Source organism: Lutra lutra, chromosome 10, assembly GCF_902655055.1.
Source record: "Lutra lutra chromosome 10, mLutLut1.2, whole genome shotgun sequence".
NCBI classification, from domain to species: domain Eukaryota; kingdom Metazoa; phylum Chordata; class Mammalia; order Carnivora; family Mustelidae; genus Lutra; species Lutra lutra.
The window spans coordinates 3,717,859-3,743,039 of record NC_062287.1 but is presented as its reverse complement, the minus strand read 5'-3'; the positions used below and the strand labels follow the sequence as shown (position 1 = coordinate 3,743,039).

The window sequence follows — 25,181 nt, the reverse complement described above, 5'->3', positions numbered from 1 at the left end:
TGACAAGTCCCTACGTCTAGCAGAGTTTGCGGTCACATCAGCAGTAAGCTTGTAGGAACCTACGCCAACAAAGTCAACTGTTAACTCAGGGAACTAAAACTGCAGTCTGGGGTGAGAGGAACACCCCACCACTCCGCCGTGCACAATGTTACATCATCTTCTAAATCAGTCTAATAGCGTGAGCGCGAAATTACAACCTAGTTCCGCTAGGCAAGGGGAGCAGGAAGGAAGCGCCCAATGGACTGGGAGCAGAGGAGCAAACCTGACACTAGAAATTCGTGCCTCCAGTTAAAAATTCAAGTAAAAGCGATAGAAGCACATTATTGGAAGATAGAGGCATGGCAACAAGAATTCTGAGCCTGCTCTGGGAGGGGGGTAGGAAGGTGGGGAATGAGGTCAAGGGGGTAGTATTTTTCATTCAGATGAACAAATCAATAGATCCATTTGACCCTGTGAACTGTGTAACTTCAAGAAACAGAAAAACAAAACATGAAATCTAGCACAGTGCCTGGCTCATAAAAATTCAGGAAAGTTAACTGCTTTATTATCATGACAAGACAGATGACAGGTTTTCACTTCACCATTACATTCATGCTAGGGACAACACTGTTTCCTATTCCAGATGCTATATGGTCTTTTAAAAACACATTATTTACTACGCTTGGGATATTTGGGCATGCTTAATAAAATAAAAAAAAAAATTACAAAACATTCCTTTTTTTTTTTTTACTGAGCGAAGTACCTAATTTTATACAATTTACACACAATTTTTAATTTTAGTAACAGAAACAATGACGTCATTTCATTTCTTGATATTTAACAGTAACAAGACTTGCACTCCCCAAGACATGCACTACGGCCAGAAAAGAGAGTCTGTCGTCGACAGGACAGTCTTGGCATCTTACATATTATGTTCCCACTTTAAGTTCTATTTGCTAGATTTTAAAAGACGCAAAGACAATGAACAAGTGGCTCATAAAAAAGGAATAAAAACAGTCAATAACAACAATGATGTATCAATCTCATTTATGATTAAAGAAATACAAATTAAAAAAATAGGATACCATTTTCCACTTATATTGGCAAAGATTAAATTAAAAAAGGGCTCCTATCTATAGCTGAGCAGGGAAAATTAGTGGGAGTGATGGCTGGTCACACACCTGACACTAAGGACGTGGAAATCACACCTTTCGGGAGAAATCTGGCATTACTTATCAAAGCTCTAAGAGCACTCAAGCCTTGGGAACCACTTGCAGAATTTTTCTTAAGGACAGAAATAAGCACGTACACCTCACAACACGGTTGCAAGGACAACCACTGCACCAATGCCCATTGTAAAAACTGCAATCAGAACGCCCAACCCGGGGCAAGGAATCCGTGCGCCATGGTGCACCCCGCTTAGGCCTCAGGCAGTGGGATGGACGTCCCCCCGACCCCCGCCCCGGCCATACCCCCTACCGCGCCTCAGTCTCCTCCTTACCCAGAGTCCACTTCCCACAGAGGCAGATACTGCTGGAGAACAGCTTTCTCAGGGACCTGGGTCAGCAGGAACCGAGGGGAGACGCGGGGCTTGGGGGAGTCCTCTTCACAGACAGAAATGAGATGTGAGAGGAGACACGGCCCTCACTGCCGGTCAGATGCAAGTCTATGAATGTGAAGCTGAAAGTTACAAGAGCGGCTCTTACAATGAGGGAGAGAAGTTGAAGGCAAAACCGGCAAACAGGCTCAGGCAAACCAAGTGTCCCGAAGGGCGCCTGTGCACTGTATGTGAGGTCAGTGAGAAATGCCCCAGGCTACTGAGGTTCATTACAGCCAGACATTGTTACCTCTGGTCAAAAGCATCCTGGCTGTTATTTACTGTATGGTAGAAGCCTCTAGCGCCTGTCGATTATGCCACAAACGCACGGCAACGACCAGATGAGCAGTTAAGACAATAAAAAGATAACACAACGCTATGTTTCCATTAAAGAAAAAAAGTATACTAATATGGATTCATGATGTATAAGAGTTTAAATGTTATAGATAAGAGTTTAACTGTTTCCTCTTTGCATATTTGCATTTTCTATTCTTTTCTACAAAGAGCACTTACCACTTTAGGATTCCGATACCTTTTCTACTCCTTGAGTCAACCCAGTGCGATTGGGGGGGGGGGCGGGGGGGAGAAGAGGGAAACACATATTCTAGTGAGCTATCCTCAACTGACAGCCTGCTATTTCTAATAGGAAAACTTGTTTTTTTTTTAAAAACTGGTTTTTGAAATAAAATTTGATACTACCAGGAATTTATTTTTTTAGTGAATACAGAAGATTACAAACAGTTTTCATTTTCCTTTGTTACTCAGGGAATCCTATCATGACTTTGTACCATTTCGTATTGGAATTTCTTCTGTGAAGCAAAAACAGTCCCAAAATGAAGGATCTTCAGGGGTCATAGGAACAGCAGATGATATTAAATCATTAAAGGTGAGAATAGTGAACTGCCTCTGAGTTGGTTTCGAATCATCCGGAGATGGAACCTAAAAGGGAGAAGAATAGATTACCTCATTGTTTTACCGCATGTTCACCTTACAATCAACTTCATGATTAGGAAAAAGAGAAACAAAACCAAATTATTACAGGTCAGTAATATTAAGTTATAACATAACAGGATTTCTCGATAACTGCAATCATCCCTCATGTCAGTGTTGCCAACATAATTAAGAAAAGTTAACAAATAACCTGGCCCTCGAACTTTTTTGGTTCATAACCTGTGGTATTTGTTTCAAATGTAGCTTTCTGAGACACACATCCAAAAATTCTAAGAGATGAGTTAAAAGGATCCCCAAAATATGTCACTTTTAATATGCAGCAAGGTTTTTCTGATGAGGTGGGCCATAATGCAAACTTCTGAGACCTCTCCTGAGGGCAGATCTGATAAAGTTCCCATCAACACAGAGTACCTTTACAGGAAAAGATTTATTCAGCACTCAGTAGGACCTCGGTTTCAGGTTCTCAGAGAGAGCCCCCGTTCACAACTAACCCAGTGGAGACCTTCTTTACCATCTCATCTCCTCTCTGAGGGCAGGGACGTGGATTTCATACTGTACACTAACAAAGCCCAGTACAATTTTGCATGATTTATGTCTCACAGCTATGCTGATGGCACTGTTATCCCAATTTTACAGATGGGTAAACTGAGGCTCAGGAAGATCCAGCACACTGCCAGCTCACCCAGGTTAACATGGCAGGCTTGGGCCTAGAATCCGGGTCTTCCTAACAGCATGCTTGTCCTTGAGAGACAGCCTACAGCGCTCTGCAGCGTAAAGCTGAGACTTACCCACAGGGACGGGTAACCTGGGCCATAACAGCTTCAGGTAACGTCCGCGTGTAACTAAGTTAATGTCCCCTGTAACTAAGTTATGAAGACTTTAAATCCTTGGCTAACGGATCAGAGGCAGGGTCTGTGTGCGGAGCTATTATTCCAGTCCCACTATGGTGTCTTATACGGGTTCCCTATAAACAGGGACATGCACACAGCTCCGATTCTTCTAACTCTACCAGGATTCTTTAACACATCATTTCCGCAGAATCACAACTCTGTATGTGGAGGTCGAGGGTCCTTGACTGGAGGGTCTTTCTGTCTCATTTCCTCATGTAACAATTAACAGCAGAAGCAAGCAACCGCAGACTGTGATGGGAAGAACAGAGCCCCGTATTCTGCTCCAACATGACACACGGCCCCCATGCGTGTGAGCCTGTAACTCTGGGAATAATTCAGGAGATCGCTATAAAAGGGGGAGGGGGTTCAACCTGCCAGATAATGCCATTACTCAGCACCCCTCAGCTGGAACCTTTCTATTCCACACAGCCCCAGGGCACCCGGAAATAAACCACTGCTAAGGGGACTAAGACAGGGGCTATTTGGAGTTTCTATGGAAATAGAAGTATGAGGACAATACTAACAAAATTTCTCCTTTGTAATATTCTTGAATATGAAGAAACAGGTAATAGGCTCTTTAAAATTTTCTGTGAATTCCAAGATGATATTAAGGATTTGAGAATAAAAAAACACTTCTAAATCCATAATCTTAAACAGACACCTCTAACCTGATAGAAACCAGATGACTGTTTCCATCAATAAAGAACAAAGTCCACACTGATTCATGCTTTTTAGAAAGAAGTAAGAGAAATCTTAAAAATCTTACACCCTGATGTCTGGATCCATCCGGTTTCCTAAGAGCCACGGCAACAAAATGGTGCTCATCTATTTTGCTTTCCTGAAAAATAAAAAGTAGTTAATAACATCACTAAATGTGCAAACTCAGATGTTCTTTGGTCTTTATTTTTCAATCTCCTTTCCCTCTCTCTCTGTATACACAGGCACCTGCCTCCTCTGACCCATTTATGACGTCACCTGGACTGTGGTCCCTTACTTGTGAATAATACTTCAGTATGTACTTCCTACTTGGGACATTCTCTCATGTAACCACACGAGTTAACAGCTTCAGGAAATTTACATTGAGACAAGAGTTGAATCTACCACCTGTACTGCAATGTTTGTGACTGAATCCAGGAATGTCCCTTACAGCATTCCCACCTGCTAGCACCAGAGCCCATCGAGGGTCAAAGTCTGCTTTCAGTTGTCCTGTCTTGCTAGCCCTTGTGTCTTTTACGACAACATTTTAAAATACAGGCCCCATTACTGTCCCTCCTTTATTAACAGAGCATTGCTCATTTTTCTTTGGTCTGATTATGCTTTTTCAACCAGAAAATGAACTAGATGGAGTGCCCTATCTGGTGGCACATCGAGACAGCCCTCGGCCGTCACTGGTGTTTATTCTGGACGTACTTCAAGCACTCACGTAAAAAACTCAGACCGCAACCCTGGTTTGTAAGTATTTCGTGAACTATGGAGTACAGCCCGTGGGAACTCCGTGGGAACTCACAGGTAAGCCTGAAAGAACACGCGGTTTTCTGTCCTCTGCTAGGTCTGAAACGTGGGGATGGGGCTTAGAATAGGACAGATATTGAGGTAATAGTTTGGATGATTTTAATAGTTTCTAATAGCTTATAAAGATACTGCAGTTACCTCAATATAAATAATATTTATTATATATATATAATAATATGTAAATAATATAATACAAATTATAAATAAAACCACCCCAACTATTAAAGTTTCCAATGAAAAGCCACTTACTAAGGGATTCCTCCGTAAGATACCAGTCTGAAATAGGAAACTATAGTCAGAAATGGTATCTTCTTCGTATCTTCACACCTTAAGGTACCCAAATTAGCAAAAAATAAATGAGATTGAGTAAGGGACAGATATGTTTAAAAGAAGAAAAAACTTAGTAGTGAAATGTCAGAAGACTGAACTGGTCAAAGGTGTTTTCCCTTTAATGAAAAGCAAGCTCACAATATTTGTAATTGTAGACACAACTGCCCTTACTGATACGCGGCCTTCCCTTCCTCACTGTGAATACACGGACACGTGCACTTCCTAACGCAGGCACACTTCAGCTGTAATCACTTTTACAAAACCACTGACCACTTGGTAAGAGCTCTGTGGTGTCTACACCTGAGGGGACTATCAGAAGGAATTACGGGCAACCACCAGTCGGCCTTCTGTCCATCTGCTAGGGCACCAGGATGCCCCGCTCGACCCACCTATACATCTCGCCAGAAGCCACAACTCAGTGACGCTGATTTCAAAATACAGCTTCCTCCTACCTAATGAGACCTCATAAGCACCATGTAAATATGAAACATGACACAACAAACACGAAGAGACCGCTTGACAATGAGTGACTCAATCACAGTACACCCACTCAGCGGGACGCTGCAACAGAAGCTCTGTGAGGGGAGAACTTTGCCGCTACGTCCTTTCTATCAAAGACGACTCATACAAGAAATAGCACATGAAACAAAAAAAAGGAAACCAGCAACTTAGCTACCTACTTAAACCAAGTTCATTCAGTGCTACTGAATTTAAGATTTAACTTCTGAAGACTTTCTAAATTTTCAAGACTTTCTCCTAAGCTTACAAATTTTATCCATAAAATTACTGTGAATATCAGAAATTCCCTATAATCTCCAACAAACCAAAAGAGAGCAAGAACATTTTATCTTTTTAGGAGATAGTTTAGTGTAAAAATTACAAAGATCAATCATCTGCAGTGAGTGCATGTTATTTTCTTCATAACGTAGCCCATTTTTAAACAAAGACAAAAGTTTAAGCTGGAACTTAAATATTCAAATTTTATAATTTTTTTCAAATGGCAAAGCTGAAAATGTATCTCTCCTAAATATTAATACTTCTAATTCTTTAAGCACTTTCCTTTCAATGCAAAGAATTTCTATTTCATCTAACCTCATCATTTGGAACTTTTTGGTGGTGACCTTCTATGGAAATTGAGAGCCTATAAAAGAGGACATCCCTCTTGACCTAAGATTTCATTTTTCTAGAGGATTATTTTTCCAGGTATGGAATACAATATTTAAGTGAAAGTCCTCTGTATTTGTTACAATAAATAACGGATTCTTGAGTATGTCCAAGCTAGCATTTTTGGTCTATAATAAACTGAGCCGGGTCATAAAGAAAGGAAAAAATAAAAGACAAAAAATGTCTTGAGTTTTCTAGTCCTGAATTCTAGTTATTTCTGAAGCCCTGTAAAGTGAATTCCTCTAATAGCCCATAATACTGCATTTTTGGCTTAAATGAGTTTGTGTTGGGTTCCTCTCTCTAATGACCAAGAACTGCTAGTGAGAGACCAAATATAGAGAGAGACCACAATCTTTAACCCGGCTAATTACGGCCACATGATCGTGGTCGTCTAACCTGGACTCTCTCTCTCAAATCCCCTTATCATGGGATTTCCCTTCCCATTTTACTGAACTCCCTGTGACTGACCTTTCAAGTATCAGCCTAAAATCTGTAGGCTCTCACAGCTTCCCTCACCCCTGCTCAGAGCACCAACAGTGGATTCCAGCAGTGCCTCATTTCAATGACCAGACCCCAAACTCTTCTCGTAGACATGCACACAATATGGATAATCTTACAGTTAGAGCTAGTGTGATAAATTTCTTACTTCAAATGCCCATTCTTTTTCTTCTTCCCCATCCAGGAACAAACGTGTTTCCTTATAAACTTGGCCAATATCCAGATTTAATGGGGATATATCGAATTCAAGCCTTTGCAATTCAAAGCCTAGTCCAACACCAATGGCCTTTATGAAGCTTTCTTTCAGTGCCTAAAATACAGAGATATTTTCTATTAGAGCATTCAGCAAGCAAAATTTTTCATAAACTTTACAGGCCCAACGCAACTGGAGTTTTAACTCTATGCTACATCAGGGCTGTAAATTATTACTATTTTGGGAGGCGCCTACGTGGCTCAGTTGGCTGAGCACCTGCCTCTGGTTCAGGTGATGATCTTGGGAGTCCCGGGTTCACAGTCAGCAGGGAGTTTGCTTCTCTGTCTGCTTCCCTGCGCCCCCCCCCCACCACCTGGCTCATGCTCTCTCTCTCTCTCTCTCTCTCAAATAAAATCTCAAAAAAAAAAAAAAATTACTATTTTTACACTTACAGTAGCAAAGAGACAAACCAGATGTGTGATCTTAAGGTCAATCATTTAATCTCTTGGTGCCTCCATTCTGTCACATGTAACAGGAGATACTAATGATACCTTCCTCACAGCACTGTCATGATAATTAAATGAACTACCACGTGAAGAACATATGTTACATTAGAGCATATTACATTAGTGTTTGTTAAATATATGTCTCCTGGCATGTAGCAAATACTACATTAGTGCTTGTTAAGACCTCATGTGTATGAGCTCCTTTGAAAACAAAAACATTAAATATTATTTAGAATTTAATACTTAATATTAAACAGTAATAAATAAAAGGTCTTGTTTTAACTTTAGAGCAGGTACCTTCTGAGAATTAATATATATTCAATTTTCTTAAATATGATTTTAGCAATGATGCATAAAAATCATGAAGTTCCCAAGTAGTCACCCATTTATTCCAAACACTCTACGAACTAGTGGGTAACCAAAGGACTTTTGCTTCTGTTTTTAGTGAGGCTAATGGATCACCCTAGGCTTTTATTCTCATAATTAGAAAGAAATTATACCCAGTTCCTGTAAAACATGTCAAGTTGAGTCCATTCATCCTTAAAGCTTCTGATCGTTTCCCATTCTTTGTTGGTGAACTTTCTTTTCATAATATGAAAGAACTCTGGAATTGAACCACGACCTGCCAATTGAGGAAATATAAAATTAAAAATAGCTATTCGGTTAACCAAAACTGTCAAAGAGCACAAAGAGAAAGCTACAGGTCAACCTTACTTTTGAATATAATCACAATAATACAATATAATCACAATAATCCTAAACAAAATGTCAGCAAATCAAAGCTGGGAATTAAAATAAGATTCAGTGACCAGCAGGGGTTAGCCCATAAACAGAAGCATAGTTTAAAAGAAATCATGAAATTCTGTGGAATATTAAATAATTAAGGGGAAAAAAACCACATATGGTTATATCAATAGATGCCATCTGAAAATATGATACAACTTAGCAGCCAAATGAGCTATAAATTCTAAGTAACTAGGAGGAAATTTCCTATATGTGGTAAAGTATCAGAAATCCATAAAAAACACTCTTAAAAAAGATACTCTCTAGGATTTACGTTTTTTTGCTACAGAACAGGAAAAAAAAAAAGCAATTTCCTTATTAGAAGTTTTTGAGAACCAGGAGAAAGCTGAGGATCTTTGTTATTACTCTTAAGTCACCACTTTGCAAAATTAACATATGCTCATTTCCTTCAAAATAGTGCTCTCTCAAACAGGTTTCCTAATTTGACATCCCCAATAGAAAAAGATTTTAATTTCTGTCTTTTCAGGGACGCTCCTGTGAAATAAGTGCATTTAAAAAAAAAAAAAAGAAACTTGAGACCCAGTCCTAGTGCCTCTTTACAGAACATTCTCAACAGGAATAATAGAAGAACTCAGAGAATCCAATTCTCAGAATTAAGAGCTAAGATGCAAATTGAAAATACAACATGTGCCTTTCATATTATACTTTTCCAAAATATGACTATGTTGTTTGTCTACCTTTACCCCTAAGCAGGATGTTTCTATCATCGTTCATTTACTTACTGTACAAATAAGCAGATTACGTATAAATATTACACAGACATGTAGAGACCTAATGGTTACAAACATCAGTCCTGGTTCCTGGCCTCACACACCGACAGCCCAACTGGCCCATCAGAGAGCCTGGCCCTAGGGAGATGAACCACAAATGTCTACTGTATGAATAAATGAACTTAGCCATTATTTGTTTACTTCCCAATGCCCTAATGCCCTATGTCCTTCCTTCAAGACTACATATTTTGCAGAAATACCACCTTCTCGTCAAGGCAGTCCCTCTGTAGATTGTGATAACATAGTTTATCTACTGTAACTCCAATTTCCATTTCCAAAATACCCAGCTCTAAAATCTGCGTGCCCAACTGACTGACCACCACTCTTGAAGTGACAGCCGCCACTACACTCTCTATGGGCATTAGAAACTTGTCTAGGGAAAAAAGATGTCAAATCCCCCTGCTGAACCTTTCCCTGGCATTTCATTGCTAACTCACCCCATAAGGATTCAACAGCTGGGCTCCTATGACAATCCTTTCCCCTGAAAAACATCCCAGTGCTAGATGCCAGGGACATGCCAATGAGCAGAACAGACCCGCCCTCACCTCCACAAGGGGCTTACAGTTTCTCCTGCAGTAACCATCTAACATTCCCAAAGTTCTGTCAAGGGCAGAACCCCATAAAAGCCAATTCTTCCACACGACTGTTTATGATTCCCCTACCATTCCCACTTCAACAGTCAACAGTCTCTTCTTGTTAAAACAGAAAATATTTCTGATGACCCTACAATGAGTGATATGTGGTCCCTTACAAATCAAAACAAACACTCATTTATTTTCAAGTTCATCAGACTCATTTAATTCATCTGTCTACTCCCTGGCACTCTATTCCTCTCAAGAAGAATACCTTTGAACACATTTTATGAATTCAACTAATATTTACTGTCTGTATCTATTCATATTGTTAAAAGACTGCTATTTCCTAAAATTAGCCCAGCAAAGCTATAAAGTCATTTCATGTAACAGCACTGAAATAGTAAACTGATCCCAGAGAAAGGGATTCTCCTTCAGGCCATGGACCCCTTACTCTTCAACACCTTCTTTAAGCCCCTGAATAAACACAGTCTTGTTAAAAAGCAAACAGAACTAGTATATACTGGCCTGAGAAAGAACACGCTTAAGACAGCAGGCTTGCAAAAGTGACAAGAGAAAAACTGGATATTTTAAATGCTGGAAGTGTTGTTATCTACATAAATCAACAACTGTTTCCTCTTTAACAGATCCTGGCACAGAGCAATAACAATGTGGAAAAGCTACCTTGGATTTGGGAGACAGCACTGCATATTTTGAGTAGAACTGTAGTTTTAATGGAACACTACCCAAAAAGCCATATTTAAAAATACATGCCTGTTGTCAACTATACTGTCATTTTGTTTGCTGGTTTCTTCATAACCTTCAAAAAGCCCTCTGATTTTTTTAACTAAATAAGATGGGGCAATCAAGAAAGAAAAAAGATTTAAATATGCAAGCTAATAAAAAACAAACTGATTAACATAAAAAGCAATCTAGCACAATCACTGAAAGCAATCACAAACTGATTATGTACAGCTAAAAAAGTATCCAATGAGTGTGTTTTCATATACTTTTGAGAGCATTTTATCCATTCCACAAAATAAGAGATTTGAGAGCAACAGGAAAAGAGGATTTTGTAAATATTCAGCCAAAGCACGACAGCGCCACGGTGTGACACTGTGGTGGAAATACATAGTGGGGAACAGTCTGTCTAGGAAACTGGAATTTAAAGGAAAAAAACAAAAACCACTATGAAATACCAGAACAACACACCTGTCTCTCAGACTATCTAAAGGCAGCACAACTATCAGCCATATAATCTGGCAAATCTTCCTAATACAATCTTCGATTTAATCATACTGGATATTTAAGAATTTACATATAAAGATAAAATGACTCAAAAACTAACATTGTTCTAGACTAACCAAGTTTACAGAAACCAGATCCCCCCGCCCTTGTAGCGTAAACTTCAGGAAAAGCAGTATTAGTTATTCACCGTTCCACAATGACCAGCTACTCAAGACTACAGAGCAACTGGGAAGTTCACTGAACAATTAAACATACAGTAACAACCTACAACCAAGTAATTTACATTAAGTGCCTCCAGCTGCTGCTGCTAGCCTATGGGAAAAAATCCTATTAGTGCCACAACCTACATCAATCTATCCTCCAAACAAGGTCACTAATGTGTATCTGGACCAGCATCTCAGGTGAAGTTCACCTTTCTTCCTTAAAGAAAAGGGATCGGTTATTGGGGTGTGAGAGGGCAGGAGCTGAGCAAAGTCCAACTGCGTGTAAGAAAAACAACATTTAGTTTTTGATATTAAGTCATATTAGAAATTCCAGTAGTGTCATTTTCTAGATACTGGATTACATTCTCGCTTCCATGGGAGGGGATAGATTTCTAAAATCTGAGTTAGTATGTACACAATGATGTGTGATTTACAAGCTTACCTGTTTGGGAATTTATCCAGACACAAACCCAGAATAAAGCAAACTGCACGAGCGACTCCTACTGGGTTTCACAAGCTCATGGGCAAAGCCTCTCCCAGCTTCCAGACAATGGAGCTCTGGGGACCCTTCCCAGATGTGCTGTAGGGCAGAAACACTGGACCGAAAGGCAGCTACCTGGGCTGAAGCCCTCCCTGTCGGCAGCCCTGAACCCTGGCTGCTCTCCATGTTTCTGTGAACGCTCTTTTTTCAACACACACGTGTCAGCACACACATAGGAAATGGGCCTACAGAGCCAGGACAGGATTCTGTGGCTGTAAATGTGCTTTCTTTTAGAGAATCTTTTTTTTTTTTTAAGATTTTATTTATTTATTTGACAGAGAGAGAGATCACAAATAGGTAGAGCAGCAGGCAGAGAAAGAGAAGGGGAAGCAGGCTCCCCGCTGAGCAGACAGCCCGACGTGGGGCTCGATTCCAGGACTCTGGGATCATGACCTGAGCTGAAGGCAGAGGCTTAACCCACTGAGCCACTCAAGCGCCGCTATAAATGCGCTTTCAAGGACCCTGAAGGCAAGGTGGAGGGGCAGGAGGGTGAGGCCGCCCCAGGGACCAGAACACTGAGCATAGAGACCCCAGGGACTAGTTGTAGACCTTGAAACCTTAGGTCATTTGCCCTGCTGGGTTGCACACTTGCTTGGAACCCATGCCTCCCTTTTATCTTCCAACTTCTTCCCTTTGAAGCAGGAAAGTCTACCCTACACCTGTTCCACCACGGAGTCACAGGAGAAGATGGTCAGTTTTCTAGTTGAACAGGCCCGCTGAAGAAAAGAGGAGTACTGCCCCACCAGGGAGCATACCCAGCCTCACCTCTACCTGACTTAGATCACTCAGATGATGACATCTGAACTTCCTGAGTTGAGGATGTTCAGAAGAGATCTTGGAGTCGGATGGAATAGGCTGAGATCTGGAGAGGCTGGGATGGGATGACTTTATTTTCTATGTGGGACAGACATAAACTGGGGAAGGGGGAGGCAGAGGATGGACTGTGCTGGGTTGAACAGTGTCTCCCCCAACTCATGCCCACCCAGAACCTAGGAAATGGACCCTTCCGTGCACAGGGTGCAAATGTTATCAAGCCAAGAAGAGGTCACACTGGGTCAGAGTGGGCCCCGTATCTAATGATGCCGTCCTTCTGAGGGAACCACTGAGGCAGAGGATGCAGGAGAGAAGGCCGCGCGAAGATGAAGGTAAAACCAAAGTGATGGAGCTACAAGCCAAGGAACGGCGGGGACTGCCGGGGGACCAGGACGGGGTGACGAAGGATTCTTCTCTGGAACAAGAAAGGGAGCGCGGTGCCGTCAACACGCTGACTTGCGGCTCTCAGAACACAGTTCTGTCGTGGCAGACACAGGAGTTCGCCGTCCTCCGCCAGGAGCCCTGGCAACCGACACCCGCGCTCCCCAGGGCACACGTCACGCACAGCCACACCGCTGCGCTCCTGGGACTGAGAGCCACGCCCGCGACAAACGTCCCTACGGGCCTCCAGCACCTCCTCGCTGGTACGCACGGACGTCTCGGGGGGTCTCTGAAGCTTCGGACGGGGACGGGGAGTCGGGGAGACAGAGGAACACGCAAGGGACGCGCCGGCAACCCTCGAGCACGAGGACGCCGAAGCTCTGCCCTCGCTGCGGCCGCTCCAGCTCCCGCTCCCGGGTGTCGTGTGGGGCTCCTCCGTCCCGAGCTCGTCCCTTCACCGAGGGAGGCCCGAGGGCTTTTCCCAGAGACTTCCAAGCATTTTACACCGTAGCCATATTAACCTCCGTCCACCAAGGGCGCCACAACGCAGCCCCGCGTTTGAGAGAGAGAGGGCTGACTGAAACCGGCCTTCCGCGGACCTCGTGGCTCCTTCCGGCCTTTGGGAGCCTGACGGGAAGCCGTCCTCCGGACGTCTGATGAAGCGGACTGGTCCCCGGGCTCTAGCCCGTCAGAAGCTAGCTCTCCTGGCGCTCCGCAGTGCGAGACGGGCTCTGACGGCGCTCTCGCGAGTTCCGCACTACGAACAGGGAGCGCGCCGCGTCTCTCCCCGCTGCCCCTGCAGTGGCGTCCGCTACAGCGTCCCGACGTCAGCACGTCGGCCACGCCCCCCAGCAGTGCGGATGCACAGAAGCCGCCTGTGCTCTCAGAAGTTCTGTTCCAGCGGATGGGGGGTGGCTGTCGTGGGGTCTGCATTTGCAAGGAGCATCCCGACCCGTATCAGAAGCACCACTCCATACACGCCACAGCAGCGACGGGCACAACCACCTTAGAGTGAGCGTTTCTTAAGAAGGTTCTTAGTAACGCCAGCCCTTCCCAGGTTTAGGCCCTGATCTACCCAGCACTGGTGGTGGCAGAACTGTTAAGCCGTTAGAATGTGAAACCTAATACACACACAAATTCTAGAGGAACAAAAGATTTAAATGTAAAAATAATTTTAAAACAAAATCTAGTAGACTCTACTCTATGGGTAGGGTAAATCTTTCATCAATTTAATTATTTTTTCCAAACAAGACAATTCAGAACTTATCAAGGAAAAGAGAGATGCATTTAATTAAAAAATAAACTCATATGGCCAAAAATATAAGTTAAAAGAAATATAGAATGGGAAAAATCCAACAAATTTGGTCAATAGACTGTTAATATCCATAATATGTAAAGATCTTTTATATAACGATTAGAAAGTATGGATATGTAGTTTACACAAAAAAATTCAAATAGTCAATAAGCTATTGACTATTGATCACTCTTGTTATCAGAGTAATGTACCATTTAATAAATGATCTTTATCCACTGAACTACTCTATGTAAACAATTCTAATGCTCTTAGCTGACTATTCTGCTGATACCACGCTTTTGTTTACAATGCCTAACACAGCTTGCAGAGAATGGTAAAGCCAGTTCCTCTCACTGTATTTCTCATCCTCTTAAGACATCAGTGCCTCCAGGGGCACTAGGGTTGCTCAGTGGGTTGAGCCTCTGCCTTTGGCTCAGGTCATGATCTCAGGGTCCTGGGATCAAGCCCCTCATCAGACTCTCTGCTCAGTGGGGAGCCTCCTTCCCCATCTCTCTCTGCCTACCTGTGATCTCTCTCTGTCAAATAAAGTCTTTAAAAAAAAAAAAAAAAGGAATCAATACCTCCATAAAAATGTTAAATTCATTTCACCCAGTTCACAGAATTTTTTATACACTTTTGTGCTGCCAAGTCCTTACACAGCTATCAACAAAATGTAGTAGTGAGAAGCAGTGGCTCGATATGTGGGCTCGGTATTGTGGCTACAAAGCCATGACCTTCTATTTTTGAGCCGTCAGCTTGGGCCAGCGTCTTAATCTATTTTTCTTCTTCTTTTTTTTTAATCTATTTATTTGAAAGAGAGAGACAGCAAGAGAGAGAAGGTGCAAGCGCACACACAAGGGGGAAAGAAGGGAGAGAGAGAGAGAGAATATCAAGCAGACTCCACACCAAGTGCAGAGTCAGATGTGGGGAAGGAACTCATGACCCTGAGATCACGAACTGAGCCAATTGCTCAGTAAACACTAGCTCTACACTGCGTACCCCATCAAATCCTCTGCATAGCGAAGACCTGGCGTGTATCCAGGCAGGGGGAAAGCTCCCTACAGGCGAAGACCTGGTTCTCCAAGTAAGGAGGTCAGAGGACAAAAGGAAGAGTGACTTACTGAAGGTGCCTGCAGGCTGTGTCTCCAAGCTTAAGAAAAATGCTTTAAGCACATCCGGCAAAACACAGGTCCAGGAGAACAGAGACCAGTCTACATGGAAACAACAGAGGAACAGACTGTACGAGCAACAAGGATAAAAGCCGAACCCGAGAAAGGGGGTGTGAAGGAGAGAAGCAGCTGGTAGATCCGTGGATGTTGAGGATTAAGACCCAGAGAAGAACTACTTGTGATCGTAATTCAGAACAGTTAATATTCTAGCTAGAATCTCAGATGAGTAATATTTTCTGTTGCGGCTGTGTACTCATTTTTTTATTTTTCAACAAACACAGTCAGCAAAACCTAGAACCCCGACCCTCTGTACACGCAGTAAATATTCATGGAGCACCTGCTCTGTGCCACACATTCAGGTAAGTCCCAGGTCTGCGGCAGCGAAGACAAGTAAGCCATGGTTCCTGACCTTCTCCAGTGCGGGAGAACAACATTCAGTAACTAAGCTACAATCACAAATCAGAAGGGCCACAGAGGGTCAGAGAATCTTTTCTAAGGAGGTACTCGCTCCGTCTCACCCTTCAGGTCTCAGCTACTCAAGAAAAGACGGGGCAGAAGAACAGGCAGAAAAAAGGACTCTGAACAGGAAAGCGTCTGCTGCACGGGAGGTAATGAAAGATAAGTTTGGATGGTACCGAGCAAGGAGAGCGACCAGAAATGTGGAGAGAGAGGTAAATGACATCAAGACGATAGGGTCATGTTAAGGTGACTGGGCTTATTAAGAACCAACCCAAGAGTTTTGAGAAAACTACTGTAGGGATTTTTAAAGACCACTGTCTTCTGTACAGAGAAATGTACTACCCGCGTGGGGACAAAAGTGAAAAGGGGTAACTAATTATAATAATGCAGGGAATGGTATGATGGAAACAGACCGACTCTACCACCTTCCTACTTATAGTACCACTTCTCACTTTATACTTACTGTACTTAATTCATAGAGCAGCTCTTCTAGAGAGCAATTCTTTGGCAGTCATTTCAAAGCTGTTAAATTAGTTTTAAATCTCAAAATATAGTTACTCTGTCCCGCCAATTAATATCCAGCCATGTTTATAATAAAAATGGAAATCTGAAAATGGAAAATCATGGGGAAAAAAAAAATTGCTTTTGGTCTTTTCCCAAATTTAAGTCATTATTTTTATATTATATCTATTTTATCCTGCCTTATTTTTAAACATGACAACAAAATTAAACAATTCATAAAACTATCTTTTCTTTTATACTTATAAAAGCCTTTAATGCTGGATAGAAATTAGAAAATGAAGCAAAAAAAAAAAAAAAAAGAAGCAAAAACCAATTTCCCAATTGAGGGTAGCAAGCTATAATGATGACCTACAGAAGTCCTTCCCTACCGGGGTTAGAAAGGTACTGCACTGGCACCTTCCTTCCATCAGGGTCCCCAATATCTTCTAATCCCTCTTCTCCTGATAGTCATTTCTTGGGTGCCAATCATGCACGAGCTACTTTGGTGTAAGGCTCTTTTCTCCATTAAGCAGAGAATCGAGTGGCAGGTGCAACAGGGTCCCCAACTGCGGACATCTGGCTGGAAGAGGCCTGGAGCCCCCAGATCCATCAGCCATCCCACAGCAGCCCTGGAGGAGACCGGACAGCAAGGGTAAGCACCCGCTTCCGCTGGAAGGCAAGACTCTGCAAGTCCCTACGTGTAACTCGGCAGGGACAGGAGAATGAAGGATAACACGGAACGGAGTCTTTCAAGGTACCCGCGACGCGCCAAAGGCCGACTCCATCTTGAGAGCAGACGATCTAATAATGATGTCTGACACAGGGTACGAAGCTGTATCCTCCCATCACTCGGCAGCTCGCCTCACGGACTTGGGTACACAGAGCAATTCTAATGAAAGCCAGCGAAGTAGAACAGTGTGCACTCCCCCGAGTGACGAAACCGTGTGCACACATACTTCAGAAATGAGGGACACGATCACAACACTAGGGACAAATGGAAAAGATCTCTTCCTCATGTGAGATGTATCAACAGGTCTTTGGCAATGAAGCAAAGAAAGTAAAAGGTCTGGACACTGAGACCAGCCAAATAATATCAGTCAAAAAAAGTATGGGGGGGCTCTTATAAAATACAATTAACAGGAAACCGAGTTTTCAATTTTTGCTCAATTACCTTACCAATGACTAAAAGTTTCAATTAGCAATTACTTGTTTATCCAGTACCGACCATAAGCCAACACTGTTCATGAAGCCAACCGGTAATAAACTCTGTCTCACAGGCCTAATTTCAAGGCAGGTGTTAACCCGACGAGCCAGCCGTCACTGTAATCATGCTGACTGCACTGTATGGACCAGTGGCCTCTCAGATGATTTCTGATTTTTGGAATCAGGACAAAAGAAAGCTATAAAAGCATATGCGCTTGTTCCCATGCTCACCTTTTCTGAATAAGCTGCCTTTTTTTTTTTTTTTAATATTTTATTTATTTGTGAGAGAGAGAACACAAGCAAGCAGAGGGAGAGGGAGAAGCAGACGCCCCACTGAGCAAGAAGCCCGACGAGGGGCTTGATCCCAGGACCCCGGGATCATGACCTGAGCTGAAGGCAGACGCTTCACTGACTGAGCTGCCCAGGGGCCCCTTATTAGCTATGATCCTGCTGAAAAGCCGATCCTCTCCAGAGAAAACCATGTGCATATTCATATGAAATGTAGTAAACAATATTAAGGGGGTTAAAAAAAATGCCTTGATGCTTACCCAGGGATTTCTGGGTCGAGCCCCCATTCCTATGAGAGAGCTTCCTGAGGGAAGTTAAGAACCAAGCTCTCGCGCAGAGGCTCACGAGCAGGTCAGGAAGAAAGAAGTGGTGGGAGAACGCGAGGTAAATACACTGACTGCAACAGTGAGAGAGGAGAGTCACCTCGTCCTCTGAAGCCCCAGTGGGGCAGCACATGGCACAGCTGCATCCATCTGACAAAATACTTAGCGGGTACTGTGACCGCTACACAATGTTGGGGCGGAGACTTGGGGCAGCCACCAACCTCGGAAGGAGCTCACAGTTCTTGCTCTCGTGCGGCTCGTAAGGACCACGAGTGACAATCGCGTATCCTGACGAATCGTCTGGAGCGGAGACAGGTTACTGGCATGAAGAAAATGTCTCTTACAAGAGCCTATCACTAAAGAATCTAGCTAGGACAGAGGGTTCACAGAGCCTTACAGAGTGAGACTGAGGTGACAGCCAACCAGTCCATGGTCATCTCTGCAGAAACAGGGGTGGGTGAAGTTAACACAAATCTGCTAGACTAAGGGCAATGGAAGATTCTGCGCGCAGACAGTGCCGAGACGCGGAAGCCACACTCGGAAGTTAGGAAGATGCTGGTTCCTTACCTCCTGCCAACAGTACTAGCGCATTAACGGGGGGGGGGGGGGGGGGGTGCCCTGAAAGGATGAAATCGGACACTTTCTGTATAGCACCGGGTACAATGCGCTGGCAGAGAGGAAGCGCTCACTCAATGTGAGCGACGCTGAAAATCACAGAGCGGTGAAGAGAACCTGTGCTCTGCTAATACAGTCTGGGTACGCTCAACCCCACAGTCAATGTGGAAAGTTCCTACAGCCCACCAATTATGAATTTCTAAAGCAGAATACAGGCAGCTTAAATATTTTACTAACTGCTTGCTCTTTGTTTTCACTAATGTAGTAAATGGGATGCACTGAACTGTATTTAGATGTAACACAAATCTCTACCCAAGGGCTAGAATATACTTCACCATTGAGATTTTTTTTTTTTTTTTTTTAAAGTGACAGTACAAAGCTCCTGAAGAGGGAAGGGATCTGAGAGGTGTTGCCACTGGAGTTTTTAAGTCTAAGGGTTTTTGTTTTTTTTTTTAAGATTTTATTTATTTATTTGACAGACAGAGATCACAAGTAGGCTGAGAGGCAGGCAGAGAGAGAGAGGAGGAAGCAGGCTCCCCGCCGAGCAGAGAGACCGATGTGGGGCTCGATCCCAGGACCCCAGGATCATGACCCGAGCTGAAGGCAGAGGCTTTAACCCACTGAGCCACCCAGGTGCCCCACCATTGAGATTTTTTTTAAGCAAAACAACTTCCTGATGAATTCTGGAGAATACTTGAGTGAAACAAAGTTCTTACAATATAATTGGAGAATACTTGAGTGAAACAAAGTTCTTACAATATAATTATTAAGTTTTCTGAATGAAATGCTCTTGAAAATTGATGAATTCGGTTTAACATCTGTTAAATAAAAGACAAACAGCTATTTAAAAACTGTTCTTTAAAAAATTTGACCATCTTGGAAAACAGTTTCAAATTTAGTCTTATTTAACAAGCTGAGGTATAATCCAAAAAGAAAACCCTCGTATTTTCACTTTGCCTCCAGGCAAAGCATTACATGCATCCCCAGTAATGGGGAATCTTGCCTTTACATAGAAATCTGTTGATGTTCACAGAAAAAGGGAAACACACTCTTTTCAGATTCATGCTCTCTCAGATACACCACCGTTGAGTACTGAGCACATTTTCCCTAAGCTTTAGTATCTGTAATCCACCTCCTGGCCTGAGATTTCAGAACAGATAAGAACTGAGAAAACAAGACGCTTAGCACTGAAAAAATGCAACATTACCTGGAAAACTGGTCTTCATTACATCGATTCCAACTTGTAGCTCAGGTTCAGCAGCGAGCACCGCATAGTCCCCTTGATGAGAGACATTAAAGTTGAAGTTGGGGTAGGGATTCAAGGAGTCTTTTGCAAGAACTGGTTTTCCCTTTGCAGTTCTTTGCAAACGAATGTTATTCCAAGGGATATTCAATTTCTCTGCAACTAATTTCCTTATCATCAGACGACCAGCCTGTTAAGGAATTAAAACATGTGGTATGTATTCAGGTCTACTAAAGACTCAGATACCCTGCCTGTAACATACAAAGTCTATTTTTGTGGTTTCTAAAATAAATTCATTTTTAAGTGTTTAAAAGTATATTAAGTATTAAACTTGCTGTACTAAGATTTAAGCAATGCTTAAGAAAGTAGAAGAAAAAGTTAAAGTCCCTCTTTAGCAATTCCCTCCCCTCAACAAATAACCAATGTTAACAATTCTGCATCTTTCTGTTCTTCTAAGTATCTATATACCTTTTCATTTAGATATGCCTTTTTTTTTTAATGTAGATACATATTTGAGATCCTATTATAAGGAGGACTGCACCAGGCCTAAGCTTTATAACTTGCAAATGTTGGGGATTATTTCATGTCTGTACCTATGAGTCCGGTCTGTCCCTTTTAACTGTAGTCTAATATTTCACAGTATCAAGATACTCCTCTTGATGAACGACTCCCGCTATTACTGGACTTTTAGGCTGACTCTAGTTTAGCTATTATGAAAAATTTCCCAGTGAACAGACCTATTCTACCTACATCTCTGTGAATATGTCCAAGTACTTCTAGATCCCATACACCTATCACTCAGCTTCAATAATTAGCGATGCATGACTTGTTTCACATACACCCCTTCCACTGTCCCACTTCTATGAATTATGAAAAAACAAACTGCTCAAATCATACAAAAATGCCCAAGAGTAGGAAATGACAAAGTCTGTAATAATTTAAAAAATACCTTTCCAGGTATCTCCCCTTCCATTCTAACATAGACTTTCAAAATCTGCATGACTTTATGAATTACACAATTTCTTACAAACTATAAAAAAAGTTAAAAAGAAATTCACCACTCTGCCTTCAAAACACTATTAGTCCACAGCCCAAACGAAAAGGTGTTTCTATCCGGGGCACTTTCGAGCAATGGCGGTCTTGGAAGCGATGATCACCAGAGGCGACTTCAAACTGCACCCTGCGGCCGAGGTAATTCTGAAATCCAACTTTCCCTTTGTTGCTTGGAAAGGCCTAACCACAACCAACACTTCATTTACAACGGCGTTCCCCGAGCGACGCAATCGGGGAGGGAAGCCCGAGGGGCGTCCCCCCGCCGGGCCGGCTTCTCCGGGACGATAAGGCCGGCCCGGGCCTCCTCCCGCGACCCCGAAGCCCCCGTCGCGGTGTGCCGGGGCCTGTCCGTGCCGGGCGCCGTCAGGTAGGCGGCGCGGGGTCGCGCGGCGGGGCGCCGACGTGGCCCGCAGACACGCTGCCCGCGGGACTCGCCGCACGGCCGCCAGCCCGCCCCGACACACAAAGGGCCCTCCGCACCCCAGACCCGAGTAGTACCATGGCCGCCTTAGCGTCCCGGGCAAAGACGAACTGGCCGATGCGCTCCTTCTCCTCGGGCTGGATCGACCGCACGGCCAGCAGCCACTCCGCGCGGCTCGGCAGCCAGGTGCCGCACGAAAAGGCCCAGCGCACGCCCTCCATGGCCGGTACCAAGCGGGACCGCGGGGCGGGTGAGACCACGCACCGAGAAAGGACCTCGCCGCCACGCCGGCTTTGATGGCGCGGACGCTGGCGTGGCCCCGCCCCCTTCTTCCCGGCGTCGCGGCGGAGGGGGCGGTGCGGACGGCGACGCGCACGACGCCCCGCCCACCGGGCGCGCAGGTTTCCCCGGCCCAGCCGCGGTCTCCAGGAGAGATGGACTAGGGGCGGAGACGGAGGCCCGCCTCTGCGCTCCGCGCTCTGCGGCAGCTCGTGACGTCACGAGGGGCGGGGCCTCGCGGAGAGAAGAGGGAGGGACCAAGGCCGAGAGCCCCCTAATTACGCCAGTCACACTCGGAGAAGCGCTAACGGGACAGCGGTTCAGGCCAATCGCAGTCAGGCCTGCGGAGGCAGCGAGACTAGGGTGGAGACTTCGGAGACTGCAGTTGCAGGTGGGTGAGCTCTGGGGTCTGAGGGAGGAGTGGGATGGCAGCGCCCGGTGCTGGGGGGCCCGCGGAGGAGGGGATCCCCGGGGCTCTGGCCGCCCCTTGGCTCGTCCGTGTGCCGGGTCGGGGAGGGCTATGGGCGACGGGGAGCGCGCCGCTCGGGGCCCCCGGAGCTGTGCCCCGCGGCCGCCCCGACCTGGCCTCCCCGCCGGCCCTGGGACCCCTCGCTGCGGCCGTGCGGTGGCCCGGGCACCGGGGGCGCTAGGAGCGGCGGAGCGCACTTAGCTCAGCAGCCTCCCTCGGGGGCTCCGTGCCTTGGCTCGGTTGTTTTCCCAGGCCTGACCGAGGGCCGTCTGGACGCCTCTGGGGGACCCTCGTGACCACAGCCCCTGCGGTACTGGCCTCTGCGGAGCCCTGTCGATGCCCAACTTCGCGGCAGATGAGGTGCCATCCGCTGAGATGTAGACGGTCCCCTCCGCCCTTTGGCGGCCAGGGGACGTCAGCCCAGGGCCAGCAGTAGTAATTCACACAGCGACCTAAGGATTATTTCCACCCTCTTTAAGATGGCTTCTATTCTGTTTTTATCTATGCTTGTTTCTGTTAAGTTTTCCTGATCTCACAAGCCCCTTCCAATCCTTTGCAGGTAGGTGGGGTTTTGAACGCCCAACACGCACAAATCCTCAAAGGGATGTAACGTAGTGTCTTGATAGATCAACTTGGGTAATACTTACTAAGAGCCTGTGTCAGGGGCGCTATGTAAGATCTGCTTGCCACCTGCAGAGAGCTTACAATCTGGCAAGGCAGAGGGAACATGTGCCAAAACCCCGCAGTAAGTGAAAATGTGTAGGTACGTGAAGTATACGGTGCCCGCTAATTCTCCTGTCCCCGATGATCACAACTCCGTTCTCCATTTTTAACTTTATGTATCTAAGCATATGGTAACTTCTCCACCCTTGGCTTTTTGAACTGATTTTTTAAATTTCACTGTTTCCAAAACACTTCCATGCTCTGTGCAGTAGTAATTATTGTTACTGATGGAGAATCAGAGATGAGAAAGAGAAATCTGTGGGACGATTTCAACACAGGTTTAGGAATTCATAGTCCATTCTTTTAGCATTGAACTGAGCTCTGTGTATTCATCTGTAGAGCCTCGTAGACAGATAGTGCAGTGGTTATTCGTACTTGCTTTCTCTGCCTTGAATATTCTGTCCTCCCGTCATCACATTTCTTGTTCCTGTGTCATTCCGGTCTCAGCTCAAATGTCATACCTAGGAGAATGTCTCCGTACAAGCTCACTCTCCCCACTCCCTTCTATCCCTGGTACTACGGTGGACATTCTTTTTAGGTTTGTTTAATGGAATCCCCTTCCCTGTCTACTTTGTAAATTCTTACTTGTCCTTCAAGGCTTAGGGCAAACCCGACCTTTTCTTGAGGACAACCCCGGAGTATTTTTTTTTTAATTCTGTTTAATTCATTTGGCAACTATTCTTACACAGCCTTATGACATCTATTATCCCGAATTATTTTTATGTGTGTCAGAATGTAAACTACTTGAGAGGGAATCTAACGCATACCTTACGTTTTACAAATAGTATACACATGATTTGATGAACTTTTACAATAGATTTTACTCATTTTATAAGCTAACATTGGTATTTATATTCTGTCTACCTTTACTTCCCTTGTTTTTTTCTTAAGGAAATATAAAGTGTGCCTAACTATATTCAGGAATCCCAAACACTTTATTGTGATTTTTTTTTTTATTGCATTGGTGAGGGGGAAAAGAGGACTGAAATGTTAGGGGTTCAGCAAGCTTGTAATAGTCAACTTGCCAGATCCTGAGCTGTCGCTTCTTATTGGGATTCTGAGAAACCTGTGTTCTTTTTCCAGTTCCACCACCAGTTATCTGTGTGACTTTGGGAAAATCACATAACCTCTCCCGGGTTTCAATTTGATTGGAAAAGCATCAAATGAAATTCTCTAAGTTTCGTCAATTTGGGGGAGCAGGGGAGATAATGTTCATTAGCTTCTTATTGGGTTACAACTTTATTCCATTGCAAAGCTTAACTTTTCAAGACTTTAATAAATATATTTTTAAAATTCTACCAGTTACCCAAGAAAGAAATCTTGCCACCTTTCCCCCCTCAGTTTGCATATCCAATCTATTCTCCATTCTATCGGTTCTGCTTCTAAACTAGAGCTACCATCTAAATTTCTCCTTCTCCATTGTTAACACTCTGGTCTAAACCACCATCCGGTCTCACCGGCAAGACTGATTCATTATCTAGCCTGCAGGAGAAGGGGCAACATTGTTTTCCTAAGTCCTCCCTGCGGTCAGCACTTCTGAAGCAGCCGGTCTTCAGAGCTAGGTCTCCCAGGTCCACGCCCTTGATCACTGCATCATATGTGCTTCTGACCAGACAGTGTAGGAGAAGGCAGCAAGATCGGAATCTTCAAGAGCGTTGTGCTCCAGAAACTAGAGATGCGTGTTTCAAGAAGGGGGGACTAGTTAGCGACGTGAGTTAACTAAAATGTGGAGAGAGAAGATGAGAGCACGGTGTGGTGACACTGACTCAGCAGGATGTAGGGTGAGAGGACTGGACGGTAGTGGGCTCAGATGGCCACCGGATGGAAAGCTGCTACAGACTTTCTGGGTCAGGGATGGTCGGTAGAGGGTGATGGAAGTTCAAAGGACAGATTTTTGTTTGATATTTAAAGATGGGGGATACTACAATGTGTCTGCTGATGGAATCTGTCCAGTGCAGGGGAGAATGTGTTGATGCAGGAGAGGCGGTAGTTGTGTGGGTGTGCGTGCACGCCTGTGTGCATGGTACTCTAGAGTGTACTCCAGAGTGGGGGACCCTGTCTCCACTGGTTTTGGCTGTACGCCCAGTAGTAAGAACAGTACTTGCCAAAGTAACAGCTACTCTGTAAACTTTTTAATATCTGTTGAATAAATGATTAACTTGGACACTATTTCTCTTACCTCCTTTTTT

At 44.2% G+C, this 25,181-nt stretch overlaps 2 protein-coding genes across 4 annotated transcripts in view; one reads left to right on the top strand and one right to left on the bottom strand.

Moving 5' to 3' along the window:
• Positions 1–522: 522 nt before the first annotated feature.
• AASDHPPT (aminoadipate-semialdehyde dehydrogenase-phosphopantetheinyl transferase) lies at positions 523–23,096 on the bottom strand. Its single transcript, XM_047691536.1, has 10 exons — positions 23,048–23,096; positions 22,529–22,721; positions 22,083–22,446; positions 21,599–22,000; positions 20,012–20,237; positions 8,121–8,242; positions 7,070–7,231; positions 4,184–4,255; positions 2,365–2,515; positions 523–1,645 (listed from the first exon to the last, which is right to left on the bottom strand). The coding sequence occupies exons 1-10, from the start codon at positions 23,094–23,096 to the stop codon at positions 1,542–1,544; spliced, it is 1,845 nt and encodes a 614-aa protein (XP_047547492.1). The 3' UTR covers positions 523–1,541.
• Positions 22,065–25,181, top strand: part of KBTBD3 (kelch repeat and BTB domain containing 3) — a 32,106-nt gene continuing 28,989 nt past the window's right edge. For 2 of the 3 annotated variants that reach the window (XM_047692834.1, XM_047692832.1), the window contains exon 1: positions 22,079–22,191. The gene's annotated coding sequence lies outside the window, so the exon portion shown is untranslated. Of the gene's footprint in view, positions 22,192–25,181 lie in introns of all 3 variants that reach the window. The other variant, XM_047692833.1, reaches the window with a different exon arrangement.